This window comes from Aquila chrysaetos, chromosome 5, assembly GCF_900496995.4.
Source record: "Aquila chrysaetos chrysaetos chromosome 5, bAquChr1.4, whole genome shotgun sequence".
Classification (NCBI taxonomy): domain Eukaryota; kingdom Metazoa; phylum Chordata; class Aves; order Accipitriformes; family Accipitridae; genus Aquila; species Aquila chrysaetos.
In genome coordinates, this window is record NC_044008.1 from 67,340,072 (window position 1) to 67,364,657 (window position 24,586).

At 38.8% G+C, this 24,586-nt stretch overlaps 1 protein-coding gene across 10 annotated transcripts in view; it reads left to right on the plus strand.

The window, feature by feature from the left end:
• The window catches only part of TNRC6C (trinucleotide repeat containing adaptor 6C), a 115,634-nt gene that overhangs the window by 63,250 nt on the left and 27,798 nt on the right, over nucleotides 1-24,586 (plus strand). For 4 of the 10 annotated variants that reach the window (XM_030013872.2, XM_030013874.2, XM_030013868.2 and 1 more), the window contains exons 5-10: nucleotides 6,137-8,728; nucleotides 16,464-16,673; nucleotides 17,929-18,095; nucleotides 19,320-19,400; nucleotides 20,048-20,105; nucleotides 20,318-20,463. In XM_030013872.2, the coding sequence (XP_029869732.1) occupies nucleotides 6,137-8,728; nucleotides 16,464-16,673; nucleotides 17,929-18,095; nucleotides 19,320-19,400; nucleotides 20,048-20,105; nucleotides 20,318-20,463 (3,254 nt within the window). Of the gene's footprint in view, nucleotides 1-208; nucleotides 430-6,136; nucleotides 8,729-16,463; nucleotides 16,674-17,928; nucleotides 18,096-18,763; nucleotides 18,869-19,319; nucleotides 19,401-20,047; nucleotides 20,106-20,317; nucleotides 20,464-24,586 lie in introns of those variants that run through there. The other 6 variants (XM_030013869.2, XM_030013865.2, XM_030013867.2 and 3 more) reach the window with 4 other exon arrangements.

The following is a 24,586-nucleotide window of genomic DNA, read 5'->3' on the forward strand; positions in this document are numbered from 1 at the left end:
AAAGCAGCTAGGGTGCTAATTGTAGCTGGGTCCTGAAGTGAAAATGTTTTGTGACAGTTGAAAGAATTTAAAGAGGAAGGAAGATCGGTTTAGTGTCAGCTGCAATTAGATAATCAAAGCTTAAAAATCCCACTCTGTTGATACCTTCACCTAGAGTTAAGGAGCGGAGCGAGGGGAAGGGGGAGGAGGGCTGTGCGTGGAAAGGGCATTTCCATAGCCAGTGCAACCGAGGCCCGACCGAGCTTGCAGGTTGTCTGGGCGCACGCTTGCACAGAGAGATTTTCTTGGCAGCTCTACAGGATGAGGCTCACACTGTACACAGCCGACATATTGAAGCCGAGAGCCCTGGAGAACGTAGATGCAGGAGTAGAAACAGCTCTGCACACAATGTAGCGTCTCCTAGGATGGTTGGGCGGCTCCTTTCTTCAGGTATTTTATTACCCATCAGCCCTTTTTAGAGCCAAAAAAAAAAAGAGAAAGTAACCCTAACCCTGAGAAAATAGCATCTGCTTCTGCTAAATCAATTTATTACATAACATTTCAGAGAGAGAGCAGCAGCTCAGCGTCCTAAGCTTTTGGCTGCATTTCAGGTTTGATAAAATGGCGTCTTCGCAGTGAGCTGCTTGCTAAAGATATGTTGCACTGAGCAGAAAAATGCAATTATTTGGTATTTTCTACTGCTGCTTTTGTTTTGGAGAGGTAGCATTTAGTGGAATCGCTACTAATAATGAAAAATGTTGTTTATTTTTGCTTGTTTTCTTAATGCATTTAAAAGCTTTCAGCATCAGAGGAAAGGAACTACATTTTAATGTCGTAGTGCAGAAAATTGAAACAGGGTAACAGGCTTTCCCACTTGTGTACCTAACTATGGTTTAGTTTTAAAATAAATAAAGCTGCTTTATTCAATGCTTCCATTTCTTTTCTGTCTTTCCATGTTAAGTACTCTATTCAAGATTTCAGCTTCCTCACATCTATGAGGCTTGTTGTAAGTTAGCTTTGTAAGTGGCTTCAAATAGATGACAGTTTTCAAATTTGTCCTCTCTCTCAGCGTATGCATAGAGCTGGATGTAGCAGGTAGCCTGAAATATTAGCACTACAATTCCCAGATTTTGTACTTTATTATATTTCGCTCTTCAGAATAGATGCTTTTGTCATCTTTTCTTTTTCCTTTATGAAATTAAGCTACATTTGATCTAGCACTTAAAATGTTTCTGGCAATTCCTGGTTATTTTAGATTTAGAAAAATTCCAGTGTAGTCTTTTAAATAACTGCTCATGTTGAATTGAAAATATTTCTTTTGGGGGGAGAAAGTAGTTTGCCCTTTTTTCTAAACTTCCTACTCAGAATCACTAACCTTTGTGTGACAAGTAAAATCCCCAGTAGGACTGTCACTGGCCTTTGGGATTTTTCTCTATTCTGCATGTCAAAGCAAAGAACAACATCGTCTGTAGTCTGTCCTTTGGGCAGGACAGGGTGAGCCAATGAATCTGGTTGGTGTTACGCTGACTAACATGAATTGAAAAATAAAACTAGTAATAAGAGAAGGGATCACTATTAGGTCTGATTTAAAATTGGATGAGCAAAACTATTAATAATGTGGTTCTCATTAAAAGTTTATCCCAGGCTTTGCCATTTCGCACCCTCTCTGTACTTAGGTTCCTAAATCAGTTGAATGTTGTATTATAGTTGAGGATGCTTAATTTTACTGTGCAGCATTCAAACTAATTACTGTAATGGAAGTTATGAAGATAGAGTTACTTTTAACTTGGCTGAATAAAAATAAAAAGAAATATTATTGTAAGTGACTTTTTCAGAGGAGGATTGAAGTTTTGGGTAAATTGGTTGTGCAGGCAAAGTATTTTGCTTTTCTAAGAAATGCATGCAACAGCTTTTTCCATTTCACTCTACTCGTACTTTACATTTGTAATCTATGTAAACATTAAAATTATTTTGCAATTATTCACATTCATTATCAAACATAGCAAAAAATGTTTTCTATTTTTAATAAGTACTAAATTGAAGTTGGTAAAGTGTGTTGGGTACAGTATGTAATAACACCTGTAATCTCCTCCCACCCCATTAAGGTATTATTTAAAAAAAAAAAAAAAACCCAAACAAAACAAAACAAACCCCAATTTGCCCCTCATGCTTATTGGTAATACTGATAAAAGTCGTGCATTTTTCAGGTTGCATGTATGATTGCAATTTGACAGAAATTGTATGCTTGTTTAAATCATCCTCAGATTAATTTTTCCTTCCTGATTGCCAAAGATATGTTGTTAATCATTTAACAGCAACCATATTTTATAAAAGATGCGTAATTAAGATTTTTCAAAAACAAAGTATTAATTTAAAAATCAATTTCACTTTGCAGTGTACCAGCACTAGGATTTACTAACACAAAATACCTGTGGTTCCTGTACATCATGCTTTGTTTAAAATCTTTGCTCAGATCACAGAGGAAGAATAGAAATGCTTCTGGTGGACTGCAGTGCTTTTATTTCTGATCATTGCATAAATAAAGAGGAACTGATTCTTAGGAATTTTTTAAATGGGTTTTCCATTTCAGTCTTAACAGCTTTGAAAATAAAAGAAAATATTGGCAATTTCTATGAAGAGTTGGTTTCCTAGAAAGTCAGAGGAAATGTATGTGTTCAAAAAAAAAAAAAAACAAACCCAAACAAATAAACAAAATATCTAGATTTAATTATATACAATATTTGGCTTTCATTATTTTTCCCAAATGTTTAAAGTCCTTATGGATTAAGTAGGACTGTGCTACTAGGTATTTAATTTGTAGGAGTGAACTCCCTTTAGTCTAGAGAAAATGGAAAAATGTCTTTTGGTTATTTTCTTCTAGAGACAAGAATATAGAAGTCCTCTCTTCAGGATCAGTTCTGTCCTCAAACTCTGTTAGGTTTTTCCACCAGCAAAGTCACAGTTTTTGCTTCTGTTTATATTGTGAAATATTTTTTTTTATTGTCTTTATTTTATCTGACCTGTTTTTTACAAGTTTTGTAGCAGCAGCCTTTGGTGTTAGAACGCATTGTTCCAGTAACTGTTTGGACACTATAAAAGTTATTGCATGCCTCTGTTTTTGCTCTTTTTTTTGAATCTGTGACTTGTGAAAGGTACCAGTGTGGTCCCTCTAACTCCAGAGTAGGGAAGGCTCAGCACAGGTATACTGCTGCTCAGGAGAGGGCTTCCTTACTTTATGTCACCTAAAAAATTATTGTAATCCCTATCAAAGTAACCACTCTCAGATTAGTCAGTTGTTCTTGCTGAGGGCATAATCTGAACCTCATTAAGAGGAACTATGCTGATAGTACATGAAAGGGAGTAACTATGGAGTTGCAAACCCTTGAAAGGCAAAGGGGTTTGAGCTGTGTGTGCTGCTTCCAAGCCAAACATACTTGGTGTGATATGGTCTAGACTAGATGTGCTTATCCAAGCTGAGGCAAGGCACATGGCCATTTTCTATGTTTAATAGGATATCTCTTGGTCTTTATTGTTCTTCCCCCTCCTAATACCCCCCCCCTCCCCCTTTATCTGTCTGCTTTTCAAAATCCTGGTATCTTACTTAATGAACCATTTTGCACCCTACTTTCAGGAATCTTTCCAAGCTGTTTTGTCATCTTCCTCTTACATTCCCACTCCTTCCCTTTACTTTCTGTCTCCTCGGTGCTCTCACACTTGTGCACTGCTTTAACCACCATCTTTGGGGGAGAGGAGAAAGAAAAAGAAATGATTAAACAAACAGCTCCCTTTCATCTCATCAGTCTTGGTGCTATTTTTGTTAATATTGAGACATCTTGCACTGTGCTCTTGATCCTTCTTCACAAACCTGCCCTGCACAGACACTCTCGCTTGCCTTGGGCAGCGCCATCATTCTCCCAGGCACTCACACATGTAGCTTAGGTTTTGGCTTTGACAAGACCTTTTTATTGGAACAATGCATTTCAGGCCACTTTTAAATCTTTCTGTCATGTCTGAAATGCAGTGCTGAATCTCACCACCCACAGTGTTGAAAAAAATCTCACATAACTCCTCTTATCTGATTCCTTGGTTGCCTCAACTTCTTATCTTCTGGCCTGGACTGCCACTGCTTTTTTTGCTTTGTTCATTGCCACTCTTAAGAATGCCGCTTGGCTCATTTTCCTGACCCTGTTGACCCTTTTTAAGTCACTTCACAGGCTTCCTTTCCCTGCCATGTCTTATCTGGGATTCTGGTCTCAATTTAACACCTGTGTAGCAAACCTAGATAATCAGGTAAATGTTGAACCTTCTTCCTTAGCTCTGTAATGTAACCAGTTGGCTTTATCCAGGAATAATGTGATGCTTTCTTCCTTTCTAGCCATTGCACATAGGGGAGAGATTTTAGGTAAATCCAAGTGGCTCCTTTCATATTCTCTTTTGGATTTGTCATACACATGTCAATTATTTAGCTCTTTCTGTGAAATGCTAGGCTTTTCCTGGCATCATGAGAACACAGGTGATGAGCTAAGATTGTTTTCCCTTCCTTTCTCTAACATTCGTACTTTGGCTTCAATTAATTTAAATTTAAAAAGAAAAAAAAAAAAAGGACGCATTCCATCCTGGTTTAGTGTGTTCTTTCTTCATCTTGATAAATCTTCATGAGGCAACCAAGTAATCACGTCCCTTTATTGAAAAGCTACAGGTGAAATGTGTGAATAAGAAGACTTTGTCAAAGCGAGAGCTTTTTTTGTTCTTGGAAAAATTTTTTTTCAGTATTAGAACACCTGTAATTGGAGGCAGTTAGAGGAGCTAATCACACCAAAATATTTGTGATTTAAATTAATGCATATTAGGCCTCCACTGTTAACAGCTTATTTGGGAGATTTGTCGCATCCATCTTTGCCACAAAATATTCTTCTCATTCAAATAATAAAAAAATAAAAGTCATGTTTCTGCAGATTTACAGCAAGTAAAAATAATTGATAGCCAAAATTTGTAAATTAGGTATATGCAGTTTTCTCACTTTAGACAACCAGTTAAGAGGAACTGTTATGCAGATTGTCACTGGTACGTATCCCTAGGATCGGACTGAATTACTTGCTATAAAATTCCCATCAAAGGAAACCAAAAAGCGTAATCTGTACTAGAAAACTTGTAGAGAGCAATTGGGATGGCAAGTAAATGCAAAAACTTGAACTAAGCTTGAGTTCTTAGCATGAGAAGTGTTGAGTCTTCCAGTTTAACTTTGTACCCTAGCAAGCAATTAGATGCTCAAGAGCTTTTGTTTTAATTTTTTGGATTAACATCTATGTTTGAGGATGTGGGCGGTTTCCGAAAAGACTGTCTTCTGAGTACAGTCTTGTACAGAACTACAGTTCTGTACGCCATAACATTGGTTTTCGTTGGTTTGGGGTGGAAATTGGACTGTACGTGTAAGTGCAAAAGAATGTTTAAACTGCATGTAAATCCTTTAAGAGATAAGTTTCTTGACACAACTCTTTGTTGTTTAGAAATGCCCAGGTTCTCTGCTAAAATGTAAGTTACAGTGTTGGTGTTTAAATGTATGATTGACACTGAATAGTAAAGGTGGCTGTCCGTATTTTTTCCCTTATTTACAGGAAGACTTGAAAATCTAAATGCAGTATGAATGTAGCGTGAGTGTGATGTGGGTGTGTATGTAATATCTAATGGCAGGCAGACATTTTATATTTTTTATTGGATGCTCTTTCTTTGTGTTTCTCTGAAGAATGAGAATTGAGTCAAAATAAATGGTAAGAGTCTGCTAGATACTCTAATGTGTTTTTTCCAAATTTGCTTTTTAGATTTTTCACGTAGATTAGTGTATTTGCTATCCTTATTTACTTCCTGCTTATTATTTTTACTAGTATACTAAGTGATACAAAACACTTTTGTTGCTCTGTTCTAAAACTGAATTGTTCCATTATTTTAATGGAGAGTTTTGCCAGATTTAAAAAAAACCCCTAAATACGAGCATCGTGCTTTATTGTAGTGAGGAAAATTGCAGCATTATGTTAGAGAATGTACGCTACATTTTAACAGAATGCCGTGTTGTTACTAGCAATGTAAAATAGTACTCAATAGAGGGCTTTTGCAGTGCTTGAACAGTGGACTCATTTTTAACCTTGTTGGATCCTTTCAGATCTCAGCCACAGTGGATTGGGAGACCATTATGAGAATTCCCACTGGGGACAGCAGCCCGCTTTCAGGAGTGAAGGCAACTGCAGCTGGGATAAAGTGATAATAGACAGGACTGACAAGGAAGCGTGGCCTTCCATTACCGGAGCTGAGACTGAGTCTGCCTCAGAATGTACTACAGACACTGACTCTGCCTCCAACTGTGGCTCAGAGAACAGTAGCATGGCTACAGGGAGTGCCCAAGGCAACTTCACTGGACATACAAAGAAAACTAATGGCAATAATGGCGCCAACGGAGCACTCGTCCAAAGCACTTCTAACCAGAGTGCCCTTGGAGCTGGTGGAGCAAACGGTAACGGCAACTCGGCCAGAGTGTGGGGTGTGGCTGCGGGCTCCAGCTCTGGCCTAGCTCACTGCTCTGCCAGTGGTGGGGATGGAAAGATGGACAACATGATGGGAGATGGTAGAAGTCAGAACTGCTGGGGTGCTTCCAACTCGAATGCTGGCATTAATCTTAACCTTAACCCTAATGCCAATCCAGCTGCCTGGCCTGTACTTGGACATGAAGGAACTGTGGGAGCAGGCAACCCTTCCAGTATTTGCAGTCCAGTCAGTGCCATAGGTCAGAACATGGGCAACCAGAATGGGAACCCAACAGGCACCTTAGGTGCTTGGGGAAACTTGCTGCCGCAAGAGAGCACAGAACCACAAACGTCCACTTCTCAGAATGTGTCTTTCAGCGTACAACCTCAGAACCTTAACACTGATGGACCAAATAACACTAACCCCATGAACTCTTCACCAAACCCTATCAATGCAATGCAGACAAATGGACTGCCGAACTGGGGGATGGCTGTTGGTATGGGGGCCATCATCCCGCCCCACCTGCAAGGCCTTCCTGGTGCTAACGGAACATCAGTTTCTCAAGTCAGCGGGGGCAGTGGTGAAGGAATGGGCAGTTCAGTGTGGGGGATGTCCCCAGGTAATCCTGCCACAGGAAACAGCAATTCTGGGTTCAGTCAGGGGAATGGAGACACTGTGAACTCAGCATTAAGTGCTAAACAAAATGGATCCAGCAGTGCTGTGCAAAAGGAAGGAAACGGAGCGAGCGCCTGGGATTCGGGGCCTCCCTCTGGTCCTGGGGTACTAGCGTGGGGCAGGGGCAGTGGCAACAGCGGTGTTGGTAGTATGCATTCTGGAGCTTGGGGCCACCCCAACCGTAACACCAGTAACGGTGTGAACGGTGAGTGGGGCAAGCCCCCAAACCAGCATTCCAATAGTGACATCAATGGGAAAGGATCAACAGGGTGGGATAGCTCTAGTGTTACCAGTCCGAATCCTGCCATGCAGCAGGGCAATGAACAAATAAACTCTTGGGCCAAAGCTGCAGCATCTGGCACCACAGCTAGCGAAGGAAGTAACGACAGCGGTGGGAGTCAAAATGAAGGCAGTACTGGGAGGGAGGGGGCTGGAGAGGGCAGGAGGAGAGACAAAGGGATGATAGACCAAGGGCAAGTTCAGTTGCCAAGAAATGACCTTGACCCCAGAGTCCTGTCCAATACGGGGTGGGGACAGACCCCTGTAAAGCAAAACACTGCCTGGGAATTTGAAGAGTCCCCAAGGTCTGAACGAAAGAATGACAATGGAACAGAGGCCTGGGGTTGTGCAGCTACTCAATCTTCAAACTCAGGGGGGAAGAACGATGGGTCCATCATGAACAGTACAAATACCTCTTCAGTATCTGGGTGGGTCAACTCTCCACCGGCAGCTGTTCCAACAAATACAGGTTGGGGAGACAACAACAACAAAGCACCAAATGGCCCAGGGGGATGGGGAGAGTCAGCAAGCTCTACTACTGTTAATAATGCTGCTGCTGCCAAAAGCGGCCACGCATGGAGTGGGACCGCAAATCAGGAGGACAAATCACCTACCTGGGGTGAACCTCAGAAACCCAAATCTCAAAACTGGGGAGATGGACAGAAATCAAATCCAAGCTGGACTTCAGGAGGTGGAGATTGGACAGATTCATCATCTGTTCCTGGACACTTGGGTGATGGGAAGAAGAATGGATCTGGATGGGATTCTGACAATAGATCAGGGTCTGGTTGGAATGATTCCACAAGGTCTGGGACCAGTGGGTGGGGAAATGGCACAAACAGCAAGGCTAATACAGGTACAAGTTGGGGGGAATCTTTAAAGCCAGGCCCTCAACAAAATTGGGCTAATAAACCCCAGGACAACAATGTGAGTAACTGGGGAGGAGCTGCTTCTGTAAAACAGACGGGGTCAGGGTGGGTTGGTGGGCCAGTGCCAGCCAAACAAAAAGAGAACTGTGAGGCAACTGGCTGGGAGGAGCCATCTCCACCGTCCATTCGCCGCAAGATGGAAATCGATGATGGTACCTCAGCTTGGGGCGACCCAAATTACAACAACAACAAGACTGTAAACATGTGGGATAGAAATAATCCTATAATTCAGAGCAGTACCACAACCAATACCACCACCACTAGCACCATTATCAACACAAATATGGTTGAACCTCAGCCATCACATCAGTCAAGTGCCCAGCCGAACCGGTCCCCGCTGCTTGGTCCAGGTATGAAAATAGTTTTGTAAGATACTTTATACCAGTACTGGTTACTGAATGCTGTCTGGCCTGATCAGTGTGTAGTTATGCATTAAAGATAGAAATCCTGTATTTATGTCACAGAATAAGTTTATTTGTTTACTCTGAAGCAGTATTAACTTCTTGTCTTGAGGACAGAACCCATGGAACCTGACACACAAGCTCACATAGTCCAAGTGAAAGTAAGAAAGGCTTGAAACAATACCTGGTCAATAACACACTGGGTCCTTAAATTGTTGATCTGTATTTATTTTGTCAGCTCTTCCACAGTTACTTAGTACCTTCTTTGAATTCAACCATTTGAGAGTTTGGGGTCTTTTTGCTAATCTTTTTTCTCTTATTTGTCTCCTGTTACCATTGCTCAGTCTTTGTTCTTGTTTAGACAGTATGCATCTGTTTCTTTTCTGCAAACTGTATCTCTTGGCAACAGATGTTTTTTAACAGTTGCCTGAATCTCCGCTGTTGCTGTTTCTCTGCCTTCTGTTTGTTGTCTTCTACGAAGAAATGGTTCTCTTCTATACTTCAGGTCTCAAGCCTGGGTAGTATCCTGGACTCTTATGTGATTATCACAAAGCTGGATTGGTTAAAGATGTTAATATTGAGGGTGGCTGGGAAAAGTTATTCTAACTTCAGCTGCGTTCCAAAGACAAGTTTTTAGGCATCTAGGAATTTTTATAATCAAAGACAAGGTACTGTTGGAGACAAGCAGCAAGGAATAAAAAATGGGGAAAAAATGAGAAAAATGCTTAGGGGAGAGGTATTTAAATAAAAGTTACTAGCAGGCCCTGCTCTATATCACGACCACAGACTTCTCAGAATAAATCTAATCTTGCAATGCTCTTTGAAATTCTTCATCTGATTTTTGTCTCCAAGTTTTTGTTTTGTCTTGGTCATGGCTAAATATTGACTTTTTAACCATGTTTTTCACCAAGTGGAATTTGTTCTACTTCTCTTATTTCTACCATTTTTCTCTCTGATGTTTTGAAATAATTCTAACTTACTGTAATGTCTGTGTAAAAATAGTCTTATATTCTCTACTCTGGTCAAATATTTTAATAGTTGAGACTATTTTAATAAAATAAGATGTGCTCCAGACGAGAGATCTATAAATAGGTTTGTACTTGGTCAATCCAACATACATGATCTGTAGTTCGTTTACCTTAAACTTATTTAAAATGTTACCCATGAAACTGACAATTCAGATTTCTGAATTGTAGTGGAGATATCATGAAAATGGGGTTTTGGTTGGGGTTTGGGGTGTTTTGTTTTCTTTTTCATTAAGCTGATTTTTGGATGATTACATTGGTGCTTGTAGAACTGCTCATATACAGCAATGTATTGTTAATGCTATTCAAAGAATCGTAACACCTTGCACAGCAAAACTTACTGTTCTGAGTCCTTCTGATTTTGAAAATGGAATTTAAAAACTGGTATTAATCTACAGTGATTCCTCTGGAGAATAGATGGTAGCAAAGGAGGGTTTCTTTGAAGTAATATGTTTATGCAGTCAGAAGACTGCTTATTAATTTGTAACCATCCACTCAAGCTACCACATGACAAGGTTAAAAAGACAGTATTGTGCATCTTGCAAAAATGTTAATTAGATTCTAAGACACTAAAGCAAAACCAACTCTCAGAATATACTTAAGACAGCATGCAAGAAAGACAATAAACTGAATAATAGTGAAGACAATATAAAATACAGTTCTGATATTAAAATTTAGATCAAGTTGTTGAGGATATAAGTTAGGCCTTTTGTTGTGTATTTTTGCTTACATATGCTTACAGTTGTGTACATAGGTACAGATATAAAGGCCATACATGGACTATTTTGAAGGATTATTGTCTAATCTGCAAATGGAAGCTAGGAGCAGTCCCCTGTGTCTTTGTATTATGCCCATCTTTACTTTTGACTGTGCCTAAGAGGGGCTAGTCTTGTGCTTATCTTACACAGAGAGAGCAAAAAATGTAATTTAAAATGACCCTATTAGCTTCCCCATTCAAAGTGCAGGAGATCTGTTTTTAACATTGCATGTAGCACATAGCATCTGTAGAGCAATATCCTGTTGGTCTTTGTGGAAATTTACACAGACTTAAAACATCTACAAATCGTGTCCCATCTGGGACAGCTAAAAGATGAGAAGCAAGTAATGAGCAGCTTTCCTACAACACAGACATGGGCTTGCAGTTTGTTGATGTGCTGTTTAACCTTATTTTTTTCTTACTCCAATTCTTTGTCCCGTTGGCTATGCGTTTCCAACCTCTACAGTAACGGAGACAAGAAACCTGTAGCCAGGAGACTTCTGTAATCCACAACCAAATTTCATCCAACAACAGTTCTTTTCCATGTACAGTATTTCCATGCACAACATGATTGTGTAATTAAAGGCTGTGCCAAAGGGTAAAGGTTAAGTCCTCATCTAAAATCTTACAACGCTTGAACTAAGTAGTTGCCATTAGCATTTTGTCTTCTGCCTGAGTCCTGACGTGCTTTGCCAATCATTTTTATGATTCCCTGTTATTCAGGGAATATCCTGAATAAGGAATCATGGATTCTGTTCCTATATAAGTAGGGGGACGGGTGGCGTAGCTGTAAGATGACACAGTCACACATCGTGAAAGCAAGGAAGTGGATTTTAATTTTGCTGTACAGCACTAGTTAGCTGTTCACAAAGGAGTAGCAGTCCCTTTTGGGTTTTAAGTTTTTACTATATTAATTTAGAAGTGGAGGCCAAGTGATAGTCTCTTTATTCAAGTTGTCACCCATCCCCAGAAGTTCTCAAAATTCTTTGAATACAGAACTTAAAAGCTATTGATGGGAAGTACACACTGGATTAAAATGCATAATGCTCTAAGGAGTTTCTTTTTCTATTGGAGGGGAAAAAAAAAAAGGCAGGGGGTATGGATAATGTGATAAATGTAGTCCTTTCTGGTTATAGGAGCCTGCTCCCAAACCACTGGTGAGTTATTTAGAAAGACAAGCAGAAAGCTAGTGGTTTTGATTTAGATTCAATTTTTATCTAAATTACATGTGTATAATTCTTACTAGCACTTCTAACTCTTGCAACTTTGATACAAGGGGAATAAGAAGTGAGAAAAGGTCTTGCTTGCAAACAGGGATGATTTAAAAAAGAGATTTTTGGATCCCAAACGGCACCAGATCCGTCCTCCAAATGCTGAGGAGTGGGCTTGATGCTCTCCTGTTCCCATTAGGTAGGTAGAGCCTGGCAGGGTTCCAACCACCTGTCCTCCAGCTGAGAAAAGAAACAACAAAAGATAATGTAGGCTTCCCTATGGAGATTTTAGGTTGAAAATTAAGGTCTTTGTGGTTCCTAGAGAGCAAGGAGCTTAAGGCTTAAAAAACTGAACCAGGTCTAAATTTTGACATCTCTAAACATCTCTCTGTTCCTTTTATAATCCTGAGCCATTGTCTCAGTGGCAACTTACGTGTCATTCATAGTGTGTAATTCATGTGAAACAGAGAATGCAAGTGATGCGTTTTCCTTACTTTGAACTTTCATCAGAATGGATTTGAAACCAGATCAGCATTGAGCTCCTTTAGGATGCTCATGTGAAAACATAAAATCCTGTTGTGGGTGCTCAGCCCTCTAACAGCCAAGTTCTGGGGGACAGCCAGGTGGTACTGAGAAACGTGCCCTCTATTTTCACACAAGGTTGATCTCATTGCTGAAAGCAAAATAAGAGCTTCCCTAATGCTGAGCGATATAAGGAGGCATGGAGCTCCACTGCATGAACTGGAATACCTTTCAGAAAATGGAGACTTGGAAAGGTGAAGGGTTACAGGTGACTCATATATATAAAAAATCCTCCCTTTTACACACACACAACATTTCTTTTCTATTATTAGCAGACTAACTAGCGACTATTCAGTAAACAATCTCTTTTCTATCTAATTTCTTCCTTTTTCATCTACATAAGGTTCTAATATTTTGGTTTGCCTGTATTGTAGTCATATGCTCTGGTATTTATCACAGACCAAACAACTTCAAGGAAAACAATTTCTGCCATCCAAATGGCTATAGGGTTGTTTTGAGGGAAAACAACTGCATCCTGCCACAGCTTAGTTAACATTTCACTTTCCCTTGAGGATTTCCTGTTGGCTGTGGCCCAATGTTAATTATGTTTTTATTTCTATAAAACAAAGCTCTGCCAATGTGTCCATGTTTATTACTCACTGTGATCTTTTTGTTTCTTGCAATTCTAACAGTGGTTAAAAACTTCAGTATTAAAACCTCACTTTCTTGCCAAAGAACCCTTTAATGGAGCTCATTCTGCTGCAAAACAACATTCATGCAGATCTGGGTGGTTTTTAAGGCACAGAGCTTTTTCTCAGGAAAGCCTAAATGCATATTATTTTCATAAAGTAAAACAAGTTTTCTCGGAGCAGAATTTTTGAAAACGTTAGGCAGGTTCAGATTTTGAGGCCGCTGTGAAGGCATTTTCCTTCCAAACAGCTGTGTAAAGGAACGTAAGAGTAACTTCTTGTGTTCATTCAACCCACTGTAATGCCACTGTGAGCTGTGTTTATTGCGAGGTATATGATAGTACTGGAAAGTGTCACGCTGCCAGAGACAAGCTGTTGGGACTATAAACTCTTTGAACTAATATTCCACCTGTGTCCACCAGCATACTAGGTTATTTTAAAATTTGAGGAAAAAGCTAGTTTAAAAAAAGAGTCCTTTGGAGAATACAAAGTAAATTTCTTCTTCCACCTGTAGAATTTTGCATCATTCATTGAAAAATGTAACTTTATTCACCTTTTTAAGTTTCTAAAACAGAGTCATATGAAGTCATAAAAAGGTAGCAGAGAGATAGTAACTTTAAGACAGCAGGTACTTAACACAGAGGGGAAAACAGGTTTGTGATTGAGAAGTACCCTGGAATTTACATACAGGTTAATTTTTGCAGTGCACAAGTTATTTCTCCAGCAGCCTTCAGGTTTTATTTACTAATTTCCTGCACTTAATTTGATCTGTTAAGATAGTTTTGAAAACTTTTAGTTGATGCATTTTGTTTGCTTTTATGTACTTGCAAGTATTCTCTTTTAGTAAAGACTGGCTCCCTCATTATTTGTAATCCCGTATTATTTACTGCTCAGCGCATTTAAAGCACTTAACTCAAAATAACTTGGACGTTACACATCTGTGGTCTTTAATCAATGTTGTTGAATTTATAGTAGAGAGCAACAGAAGGACCAGTTCTTTTGAGTTTTTATTATACAACGTTAGCACACTTTGCCTTTTCAATATATGAATTGTGTTTTAAGGTTCATTTCATAAATTGAATTACGAGTTTCCAGTATAGGTTGCACAAACTCAGGGAAATATTAGTATTCTGCACACCTCTATTTGTATTTGTATTCTAGTTGGTGCTTTAGAGATGTTTTGTTTTCTGTTTCATTTGCCTGCAGTTAATCTTTTTCAGATGCCAATATGATTAAATACACGCAGTTGTCTGACAAGGTTGCCTCCTGAGTAGTGAGGCAGAAATTCAAATAAAGCGTTCCCTAAATAAAGTTGGCTTAAAGTTAGAAGCAGAAAGCTTGAATAAGTATTTTAGGTGCACCACCAAGGAAGTTGTCTTGTTAAGTAGAGGTTCATTTGTATACATGTGTGTGTCTGCGAGTTTGTCTTCTGTACACACTTTAAAATAACCAGAAATTTAAGATATGTTGATAGAGCTTAGAACACAGTATTTTTGTTTCAAATGGAAATCAATGTAACGAAACAATGAAAATTTGGGTTGTTTCAGGAGTATGTTTTAAAACGCAATGAATCTTGCTGGTAGTGAAGGAGCTTTATTAAGCTACGTGTTCCTGAACATGTAGGCTTAGTTTGGATATGTTTTATGTCATATGTGCTTTTATTAGTATCTGAGAGAAATGTAGTTGCTTTAAGAAATAGAGCCTAAAATAAATATGTAAGACGGTAGCACTGGAGCAGTGGACAGATAAGAGCCCATCTATTTGAAAGGAGTTTTTTTCTCTGCTAGCCAGGGTTTCAGTTATTATTGGCAATGTATGTTGTTGCCTGCAGTTTCTAGTAACAGAAATTCTGTTGAAATCAGTAAGTTCTGCAAAGACTTGTTGTTCAGTGAAACACTATTGCTTAGTTAGTTTACTGTATTTCAAGGTACTCTTAAATAAATTTCTTGTTGTTGTGGCAACTTCCTTGCCATTGTCTACCTACTCTAGGTGTCAGTTTGTGTAGAAAATGTTATGTTTCTGCTCTTTGAAACCTTCCCAGAGTATTTCTGCAGATAGCATTGGGGAGCATAAAAGGAATAGTGCTGCAGCAAAGCAGGCATCTAGTCCTTTAATTATAAAAATCAGCTGAAAACAGAAACTACACTCTTTTTTGGGTAGTAGCAAAACCCAAGTTTTTTTCTTACCAGATCCGGTTCCATATTGTGAGCTGCCAGAAGTTACAGATTTGGCAGGGCAGTAGTTGATCAAAATAAAATACCTGGACTTAATAATATTAATCTCCAATGAAAAGAGAACGAGTTTCTGAATTAGCAGCCTCATTAACAGTGGAAGTTTTAAGCAGACTGAATTCTGCAATACTTGTTGAGATCTCGGTTGTCATGCAATGGAATGCTTTTTGTGATAATTGTAGAAAAATAGGTTAATATCAGGTATATGTAAAACCTTTGTTTTCTTGCCTGTTACGTATCCGTCTCTTCTGTGTATTTTTTAAAAGTACCTTGAACTCCGTCTATGATCCAAGTCTGTCTCTTCAGAAAAAACTTTTTTAAAGTGGTAATGGTCGTTTTAAATTCAATTTACATTTTAGCTGTGTTGATCAGTGTTGCTCTTTAGGACTCAGAAGCTATATGGCTGTTCCTGGTACATTCAACTTCAGTGCTAAAATCGGTGTCATATGGATTTAAGCGCATTACCTTCAAGCCAAGCCAGACTAAGGCTGTTTCTTTATAGTAGCTTACGTCTTTCAATGAGTTAAAATAATACTCTGTAGGAAAACAATGACTTCTACCTGCTGTTCCTCATGATTTGACTATAGATTCTAGTTGCAGTCTTGTCTAGTTCTCCTTAAAAATCATACTTATTATAATGTAGGGGCTCAGTGATGAAGGGGTATATAGGGACACAGTCAACCACGAGCTGTAATAAAAGCTTTAAGGAATGGATACAACATATATAATCTACATTGAAAGTGGTAACAAACAAATACCATCTTACTTGTAGGGCATCAGAAAAGAGATTTGATAATTTGTAAATAGTTAAAAGGAATTTAAATAGCTTAAAATCTTTCAGTGAAGCAAGACCCAACTCAAATTTGGGTTGTGGTCTCCTGAATGCTCCCACTGCTGCGTGTGCTCCCCAAGCCCTGTTTGGTCTGCTCTGAGAAGTCACATTGTAAGCAACTGCTCCCTGGGGACCACATCTGGTGCTCATGTGGCAGCCTGGCTGCTTCTGGCTATGTTAAAAAATACTCTTTCTGTCTTGACAAATAGGCATTAGTATTCAATTAAGAAAAAAACTTTTGAGACCAAATCAAAGGCTTTGGGGTTTTTTTAATATGCTTAATTAGAATCACTGTGTCTACTTACTGGTTCATGCTCTTTCCAGAAAAACGCTTAAATAGAATGTCCATCTTTGAAATTATTCACAAGAGAAACTTTTCCTCTCATCACTGTTCTTCTCTCCTTCCCCTTGCTTCAGCAGGCTGGGGAGAAATGCCTACTGTCCACTCAAAGACCGAAGCTTCTTGGGGAGAGCCGTCATCCCCTTCTGCTGCAGTTGATAATGGCACTTCAGCATGGGGGAAACCCCCCAGCAGTGGTACAGGGTGGGGAGATAATCCTGCCGAGTCGGCAGGGACATATGGAAGAACAAATGCTCCAGCTGCTGCCCCAGCACTGTGCAAACCAGGTACGTGGGTCAGTGTCACTGTCATAAGAGATTGGGGAAAAAAGGCAAAGTGTGTTTGTTTCTGCTGGTATTTTTAAACAGCACTTCTGGTTTTCTGTGCATATAAATCAGAGACTGTCTTAATAATTTCATTCCCAAAACTACATTAGCTGTCTCAGAATATTGATATTCCAGATACCAAATTCATACAAAAATATGAATATAGTGCATCGATCCAGTAAATTTAAAGGTATTCCTTAGAGTATTTTTGTATACTTTGAAAGCAGTGTAGTAGAGATGCAGGAAGCTGAAACTGCAGAAGAATGTGAATAGTACTTATCCCTGGGTGCCTAAAAGAAACCTGTATTGGTATGAGAAGCAACTGAGCTCAGTCAAGATAGGATTGATTTTAGTAGGAAAAGCAACACATGAGAATGACTAGTCATAACCTCATTATTCGGTTAAACTGAGGGAGTGGGTATCTTCTTCAGCTATTAAAACTGTTCATAGGTTCAGGAATATCCTGAACTACTTACTGCTTCACAATTCCTAACTAATGTTATTTGATAAAAATTCTCCATCTCTAAATGCCCTGAAGGCTACAGTGCTTGTTTTAGACTGTGTTTTGTTTCAGCTGTGGAAGTCTTTAAGTTTCACTCCTGCAAAATACTATACTGAGAGAGAGATAGAAGGCCCAGAAAACCTAAAAAGAAGAGTGAAGGGTTTTAAGATGAGTAATCCCAGCTTTAAACAGAATAAAACTGAATGAGGTGACTCAACCTCGTCACTGAATGTGAAGTGTTCCCTGCAGCCCACGGGCTCCTTTCAGGTTCCATTCTTATGAGATGGGAATGAGTTTCTGACCGTTAATGACCTCGAAATTTGGTTTTATTCATTGGGAGAATGTAGCAGCTGAAATTGTGAGATTCATTGAAAGCAAAATAGCAATTAACAAGTGTGTGGTCATACTTTTGGTTCCTTGTTCCTAGGAGACTGGAATGACCATGACCACAGATCTTACTTGTTCAGGAAAAAGCAAGACTTGCTGTTGCTGGACTTTCTCTTCTATAAAGTATTCAGAGGACTTTTCTTTTTTTGCTAGCTTCAAAGAAGGCGTCCTTATCATTTAATGCCAATTAAGCTACTTGATGAACCTCTATATCTCTTGAAAATACTCAAATGTTAGCATACTGGATGTGGCATAAAAGGATATTTTTGTAAAATTTGCAGAAAATTGAATTAAGATTTTTCTTCTCCCTCTTCCCTTTCCCTCCAGCTTCAAAATCTATGCAAGAAGGCTGGGGCAGTGGTGGGGATGAAGTGAATCTCAGTACTAGTCAGTGGGAAGATGAAGAAGGAGATATGTGGAATAATACTGCTTCACAAGAGAGCAGCTCCTCCTGTAATTCCTGGGGGAATGCCCCAAAGAAAGGACTTCAAAAGGTAGGACAAAAATAAAGATACTCTCTAGGAAAGAGTGGAATTAGTATAACATTTCTAGATTAAGTTGTCACAAATTTTCTGTTGCATTATGCTTGAACTCTTAAATTAGACCTCTGACACCTGAACACAAACACAGCTTGCCACTACAGTGGTTCAAGTACAGCCTACCTTGTTTCCGGGGGAAAATGGGAGATCTTTGACTTTAAGCATGTCAGATGCTTCGGGAGTTTTGTTGTTGTTGCTTTTGTTTTCTCTAAATTTATAAGTTTCCATGTATTCTAAAGAAATGATAATGTATGAACAGAAACATAAAAGGTGTTAAGGGGGCTTTCAGACACTTTTCATGGTGGTAGAAAAGCAAACAGTAGTTTGTGATGAAGTGGTTCAACAAAAAATACCTATTTCCTATTTGTGAGGAACAAACAGATAATTGTAAGGTGTGTACTGGTATGAGAACAAAGCAAACTTGTATTAATGCCGCACTCAACCAAGAACATAGATAATTATGTTAGGAAGTTTTTCCATTGCACAGTCTTTATTTCAGGACAAGGCCAGGCTGTAACTTAAAGGAATTGGGAATGCATTTAGCCAGTTTGTTTGTTATTCCATTAGCCAACAGTTAGGCCGGTGATTTGATCAAGTATGGTTGTTTCTTGTACTGTCCGCAGCCCAAAACAAATCCACGCTTGTCCCTTGGTACTTTCTGGAGAACTGAAAGGAAGAGACTTCTTAAGGATTTTGTGATAGAAAAGCTGCACAGAGATCTTTTAAAGGTGTTTATCTAGACGCTCTTGTTTGTTTTTAAGAAAATACACTGAGTAACATTCTTAACTTCAAGGTTGCAAACTTGTTTTTGGGAATGTTTTTCAGGAAGTGTTGTACTATTTCAGAAACTTTTATTTCGTTATGTCTTTCTGCCAAGGATTAAAATGAAATACGTAAATTCGAAGGTGGCTTTAATTCAGTGGTCAGCAAATCAAATACTAAATAGTACACTGAACACCTATTCAGCTGAGTTAAAATTTGTACACTTTGTGGGGGAAGAGAATCGTAGTTACGTTGTTCGGAGGGTTCTTCAATACTTTCTAAATTAATGTACTAATATATCTTTCAGTAGCATGTATTATTAATAAGAAAAACTTACCATGTATTTTATGTACATCTCACTAGTATGAACATGGGAACCAGACCATTAATAGAATCTCCTCCCATTTATTTACCAAGGGCATGAAGACATCTAGCAAGCAAGATGAGGCCTGGATCATGAACCGTCTGATAAAACAGCTCACAGACATGGGCTTCCCTGTGAGTAGTGTTCATAGCTAGCACATCTGTGGCTCAGCTTTTGTAGCTTGTAGTTCTGACTTTCAATGTTTCAGAGCATAGCTACAAAAAGATCTTCAGCCTCTTCTTCAGGCCGGGAAGTGGTTCTGTTACCTGCATTTAGACATTTACTTTAATTTCAGAAACCTACAATAAGCTAGTAGAGTGCTCTCTGAAATTACTTGATGATATACTTTGTGTATATGATGACATTTATAGATCTTTTGAAGTTCAGAATTTTATAACAACAGGTGTTACTTTGTATTTCAGTCATAATTCCACTCCTGTTCCCCTTTTCTTATTAAAACAGGTGAAATTAGAGTATATCTGTATTTTTTAGAGAAAAGCATATCATAGTGATACTTAAGTTGTCCATAGAAAACAGGAAGAAATTTAAACAGAACAGTATGATTTGACCTTGTAGAACTGGTACTTACCTGACAAACTGAAACTAACTGAATTGTTGTGGGACTTGCTAAAAGCAGGAAAAAAATGTGCATAAACATTTTTTGTGCTGCTGAGTAAATATTAAATCCAGTATTTAAGGGACGTATCTGTTTTCTCAGTTTGCTTTGAAATCATATAAGCATGCTTACTTTTTCTCTTAACATAATCCATATTTTTGACAGAGAGAGCCAGCAGAAGAGGCCTTGAAGAGCAACAATATGAATCTCGATCAGGCCATGAGTAAGTATGTGTGTAACTAAATTTTTTTTTTTTTCTTTAAAGCAACACAGGAACTATTCATGATTCTAAGAGTTTGATCTTATCCAGATCAATTGAATAATATTTATTTTCTAGCTTTTGCTTTTGTAAGCAAGACCTGCTTCTCTGAACTACTGTTGGCAATTCACTGTCTTTGTGTCACCTTTTCGAATGTATTTCCCCTTTCTGTGAAGGTGCTCTGCTGGAAAAGAAGGTGGAAATGGACAAGCGTGGAATGGGAGTGACCGACTATAATGGAATGGTCACCAAACCCCTTGGCTGCCGCCCACCACCAATCTCCAAAGAGTCTTCCATGGACCGCCCCACCTTCCTTGACAAGGTAAGTTCAGAAATATGAATGTGATATACAAGTCAGAAATGTACACAGTGGAGAAATATCGATGATTTCCACTGTCTGTTTAGAAAGCTGTAGAGAGAAATGTGATAGATAATGCCATATTGCTTTATTCTTTTTCTTCTCTTTATTTAATCTTGTGGGGAATTTAGTCCTTGCGGAAAGGACCAATGATTTGATTCCCACATAGAAATAAACAATGGTCATTCCCAGTGTTACACTTGAAAAGAAAACTTACTAAGGAGTCGGTAATGCAATGGAACTGGAAATAGGAAAGACGAAGAAACGGAGCACAGAAGGCCTTTCATTCTGTAAGAGTCCAGAGAGTCAGTGACCCTTGCCCAAATTAACGATCGGGCAGGACCAAGGCCAAAATCTTCAAGAATTAGGCTCCTAATTCCTGTTTTAGTTTTGAGCTCCTTATGGATTTCAGTGAAAGTTCAGTACTTAAATAAGAATGAGGAGCTGAGGTATTTTTGTTAAGTGAAAGAGCAGACACGCACAGTCATAAATAGCTTCTCCGATGAGCTTCCTTTTCTGTGATCACGTATGACAAATTTTCCAGCACCATTTAATGACTGAGGAGACAGAAGTTTGTGGTGTCCAAGAATCAAAGTGACTAAAGAAAAGGATGTAGGGAAAAGTGCAGACAGATCTTCAATAGGAAATGAGATTTACAACCTGATAGAAAGTCCTACAAAGAGACCCATCAAATCACCTCAGAATCCCCCTGAAAATTATTAATAAGGAAAGAACAATCTCTGGTGCCATTCTTTATTTCACAGGTTATTTGAAATATTCATAAAGATGGGTCGTGGTGGTTTCTGAATGCAGAAATCAGTGCTGTTCACAAACTGTGCTGAAACCAATTCATTTTACATAAGCTGTTTACAGGATGTGGCCAGTAATGGTATCTAGTCTTGTTAACGCAGGCTGTATTAAAAACTTTACTGACCCTGAATAATTATTATCTTTCCAGTCCTCCACCTTGTGGTTTTTTAATAGTCTTAACTATAGTGTTATCCTTAAAGTTACAGCTTGTGTTGTGACAGGTTCCCAGGTGTTGCACTAAGAAATTAGCATGGCGCTATGCGAGGACATCTGATAAATACTGACCTTTTAATGATGACTGTTACTATTTCTGCTGTCATCACAGTCTAAACAGTTTGCTTAGTTTTAGTGCTGATATGATGCAAACTGTAAACAAGTTAATTTGATTAAACACATGCATTGTACATAATTATAGTTTAGTTATATTAATAAGAAAAATTAACATCTATAGAAAACTTGCTTTAAAGGGTCCTTAGATATCAAAAGTTTTTTTGATAGTTAAATGCTGCCACAGTTCTGTGTAATCTAGTGTCATGGCAGTTTTCCCCCAAAGATTATATATTAGAAAACTGCTTTTCTGCTTTTGGGGGAATAACAACATTGTTCTTTCTGGGCTCCCTACTTATATTGGAATGATGTGTTGTCCATTATGTTGTTGTTCCATAAACCAGGCTAAACTGATTGTGTATTTCCTACAGTGTAAGGCTCGACCTGGCTCTTCTTCCTTCTTTTTCTCATCCTGCTATGTAAAGTTCATTCTTAACTATGGCAAATCTATTTGCTTATGGCAAACTTTAATGAATATGTTAATTGAAAGATCTCTCTCTCCTGATGAAGGTCACAAAATTCATGCATACGTGCCAGTTAACCTTTTCTTTTCTAGGGTAACAATATCTTGAGCAGTAAAATTATTGCCAGAGAGATGCATTATGTGCAGCATGATGCATAATTATGGAAACATATGTTAAACACAACTATTGAGAAGGGAGTACTAGAATCATTAATATTCATACAGCAAGTAAAATCTGTCAGTCTAGGCATAATCTGTCGCAGTGACTTTACTATAACAAAGGAAATAATCCCAAACTGTATTTGTTAGCTATCGGAGTGTTGAGCAACTTGCTAAGTGAATTAAACAAATAGAGTTTCTACTCTAAGAATAGATTATTTTTTCCAGAGAAATTCTTTCCAGATTTACAGCTCATGCTACTAGAGCAACTCCACTTCTCCAAAACCTTTTTGCCCTTTGAGGTACTATTTCAGAGCATGAGCCTGGAGCTGTCTCACTTCCTGCTCAGGTCATCCTTGGTTGGTGAACAAGCTCTCCACACAGCTGCACAAAGCACTCCAGCCAGCATTCCGTATTTTACTTATTGTCTTATCAAGTCATTATCCTTTTGCTTGGCTTTGCTGAGTCTTCGATAAGTTATGCGAGGTTTCTCGTAATGAAATTGTGAGTTGGGTTAGTATGCTCATTGCTACCACTCCTTCTCAGCTGATTCTCTCAGCTCACCTGAGTTGAGACTCCATGACTTTTCTCCTGCATTTTCTCTGACAGGTAAAGCCAGCACTTACTTTTTTTTTTTTAACATTATGCATTTGAAGAGAGAGAATTTCCAGCCCCGACATTTGCTTCTGGACCTGTCGAACTCCCTGTTCTCTCTGGATTAGTCGTGGTCTGTGCAACTAAACATCACCTCCGAATGTTTGCTCTTACTTGTTCCTCAATGCTTGCTGCAGATACTCTTTATTCTGTGTCACACTGAGTCAATCTCTGGCACTCAGTGCTTTGTTAATTTTATTATTTTTCAGGATGTTATCTTGCCCTGTAGCACCCTAAAAGGAGGAGGGACAAAACCCAATGGCTTTGAGGAAATAAAGATCCAGCCTAGCAGTACCCTGATACGTGATCTCAACCATGTTATGTTACACTTGGTGGTCAGCATGCTGTACTTAGGTATCAGGTTTGCTTGAAGACATTACCTGATGTCTTCTGGAGCCATCAAATTTGTAATAAAAGCATGTAAGATTTTCCTGGAAGCATCCTTAAAAATACTGGAAGTAAGCCCTAAGTGCTTCAAAGGATCTTTTCTTGAAGTGTAGGGATTTGGCTTGGGTACCACTCATGAGTACCGGGACTCAAGTGTGGTGTGTATTCTCACCGCACCTATCAAGTGTTCTTCTAAGCTCAGAAAAAAAATGTGGTTTGCTGATCTGCACTGACCACCCCATAATTAAAAATGTTGAACCATACAGAGATGTCAATTTTTTAGCATAATCAGATGCAAGTGTTGAACTCTGGACCATTGTATTAGATGTATGTGATCAAAAGTCAGGTCAGCTCTCTGAAGAGAAGTAACATCAGCCTGCTTTGGCATTAGCTCAAGCTTGCCTTCTGTGGGGCTTCTGTTAGTCCATGGCAGACTCGTTTTCCTTCCTGCTCTCCTCTATCTTTGTTTTCTTTTTTTTTTGCTTTCTCCCATACTGCCAGCAGAGAGTCCTGTCTTCTTTTGCCCTGATGCTGCTTCCAAACTGTCTCCCAAATTCTTGAGCCTATAGGAGACCAAGAAATTCTCGCCTTGCAAATTAAGTCTCCTTTTCACTGCTGTCTTATTCACTGATCAGCTCTTCCTCTCTACTACTGGGAAATCCAGGTCTACAAGCCTTTATGCCTGTTGGCTGCGATCAGGTTCTTCCAGAAACATTCTGACTATACTTTTTCCTCATTTCTAATTGGAACATAGTGCTTGTTGGGTTTTTTTTCCAACCTGTCCTTCACATTCTGATCCCAGTTGTCTCTGGTGAGTGTGGTTGGTTTTTGTCTTTGGGAGACGAATGGGATGTTTTATCATTATGCAGAAGCACTTTTGTAGGCCTTGCACAATTAGATGATGATGATCACTAGAATTTTAAGGTTGACTTTTAAATTCTTCTTTCGTCCATCTCTGCTTCCTATGATCCAGTGATTGTTTCTTTATTGAACTTCCAAATTTTGAAACCTTTTTCATATTCCCATGTTTTCAAAATTAAAAATACCAATGATGAGTACTTCTTCGAGTACTGCATTTCCTGCAAGTTTCTTTTGCCTGTATCTAACTCCTGTCAGATTTGAAGAGAATTTATTTTGGGCTGAGATTTTATTACTTTAACTTCTTCTTTTGGAAAAGTTATTTTTCTGTTTTAAGAAGTTATTAATGTATATTTTCTACTAACTACTTCTGTAACTGGCTTTGTATAAAGACCACTGGCAAATTCATCAGTCTTGCACCTGTCTGTT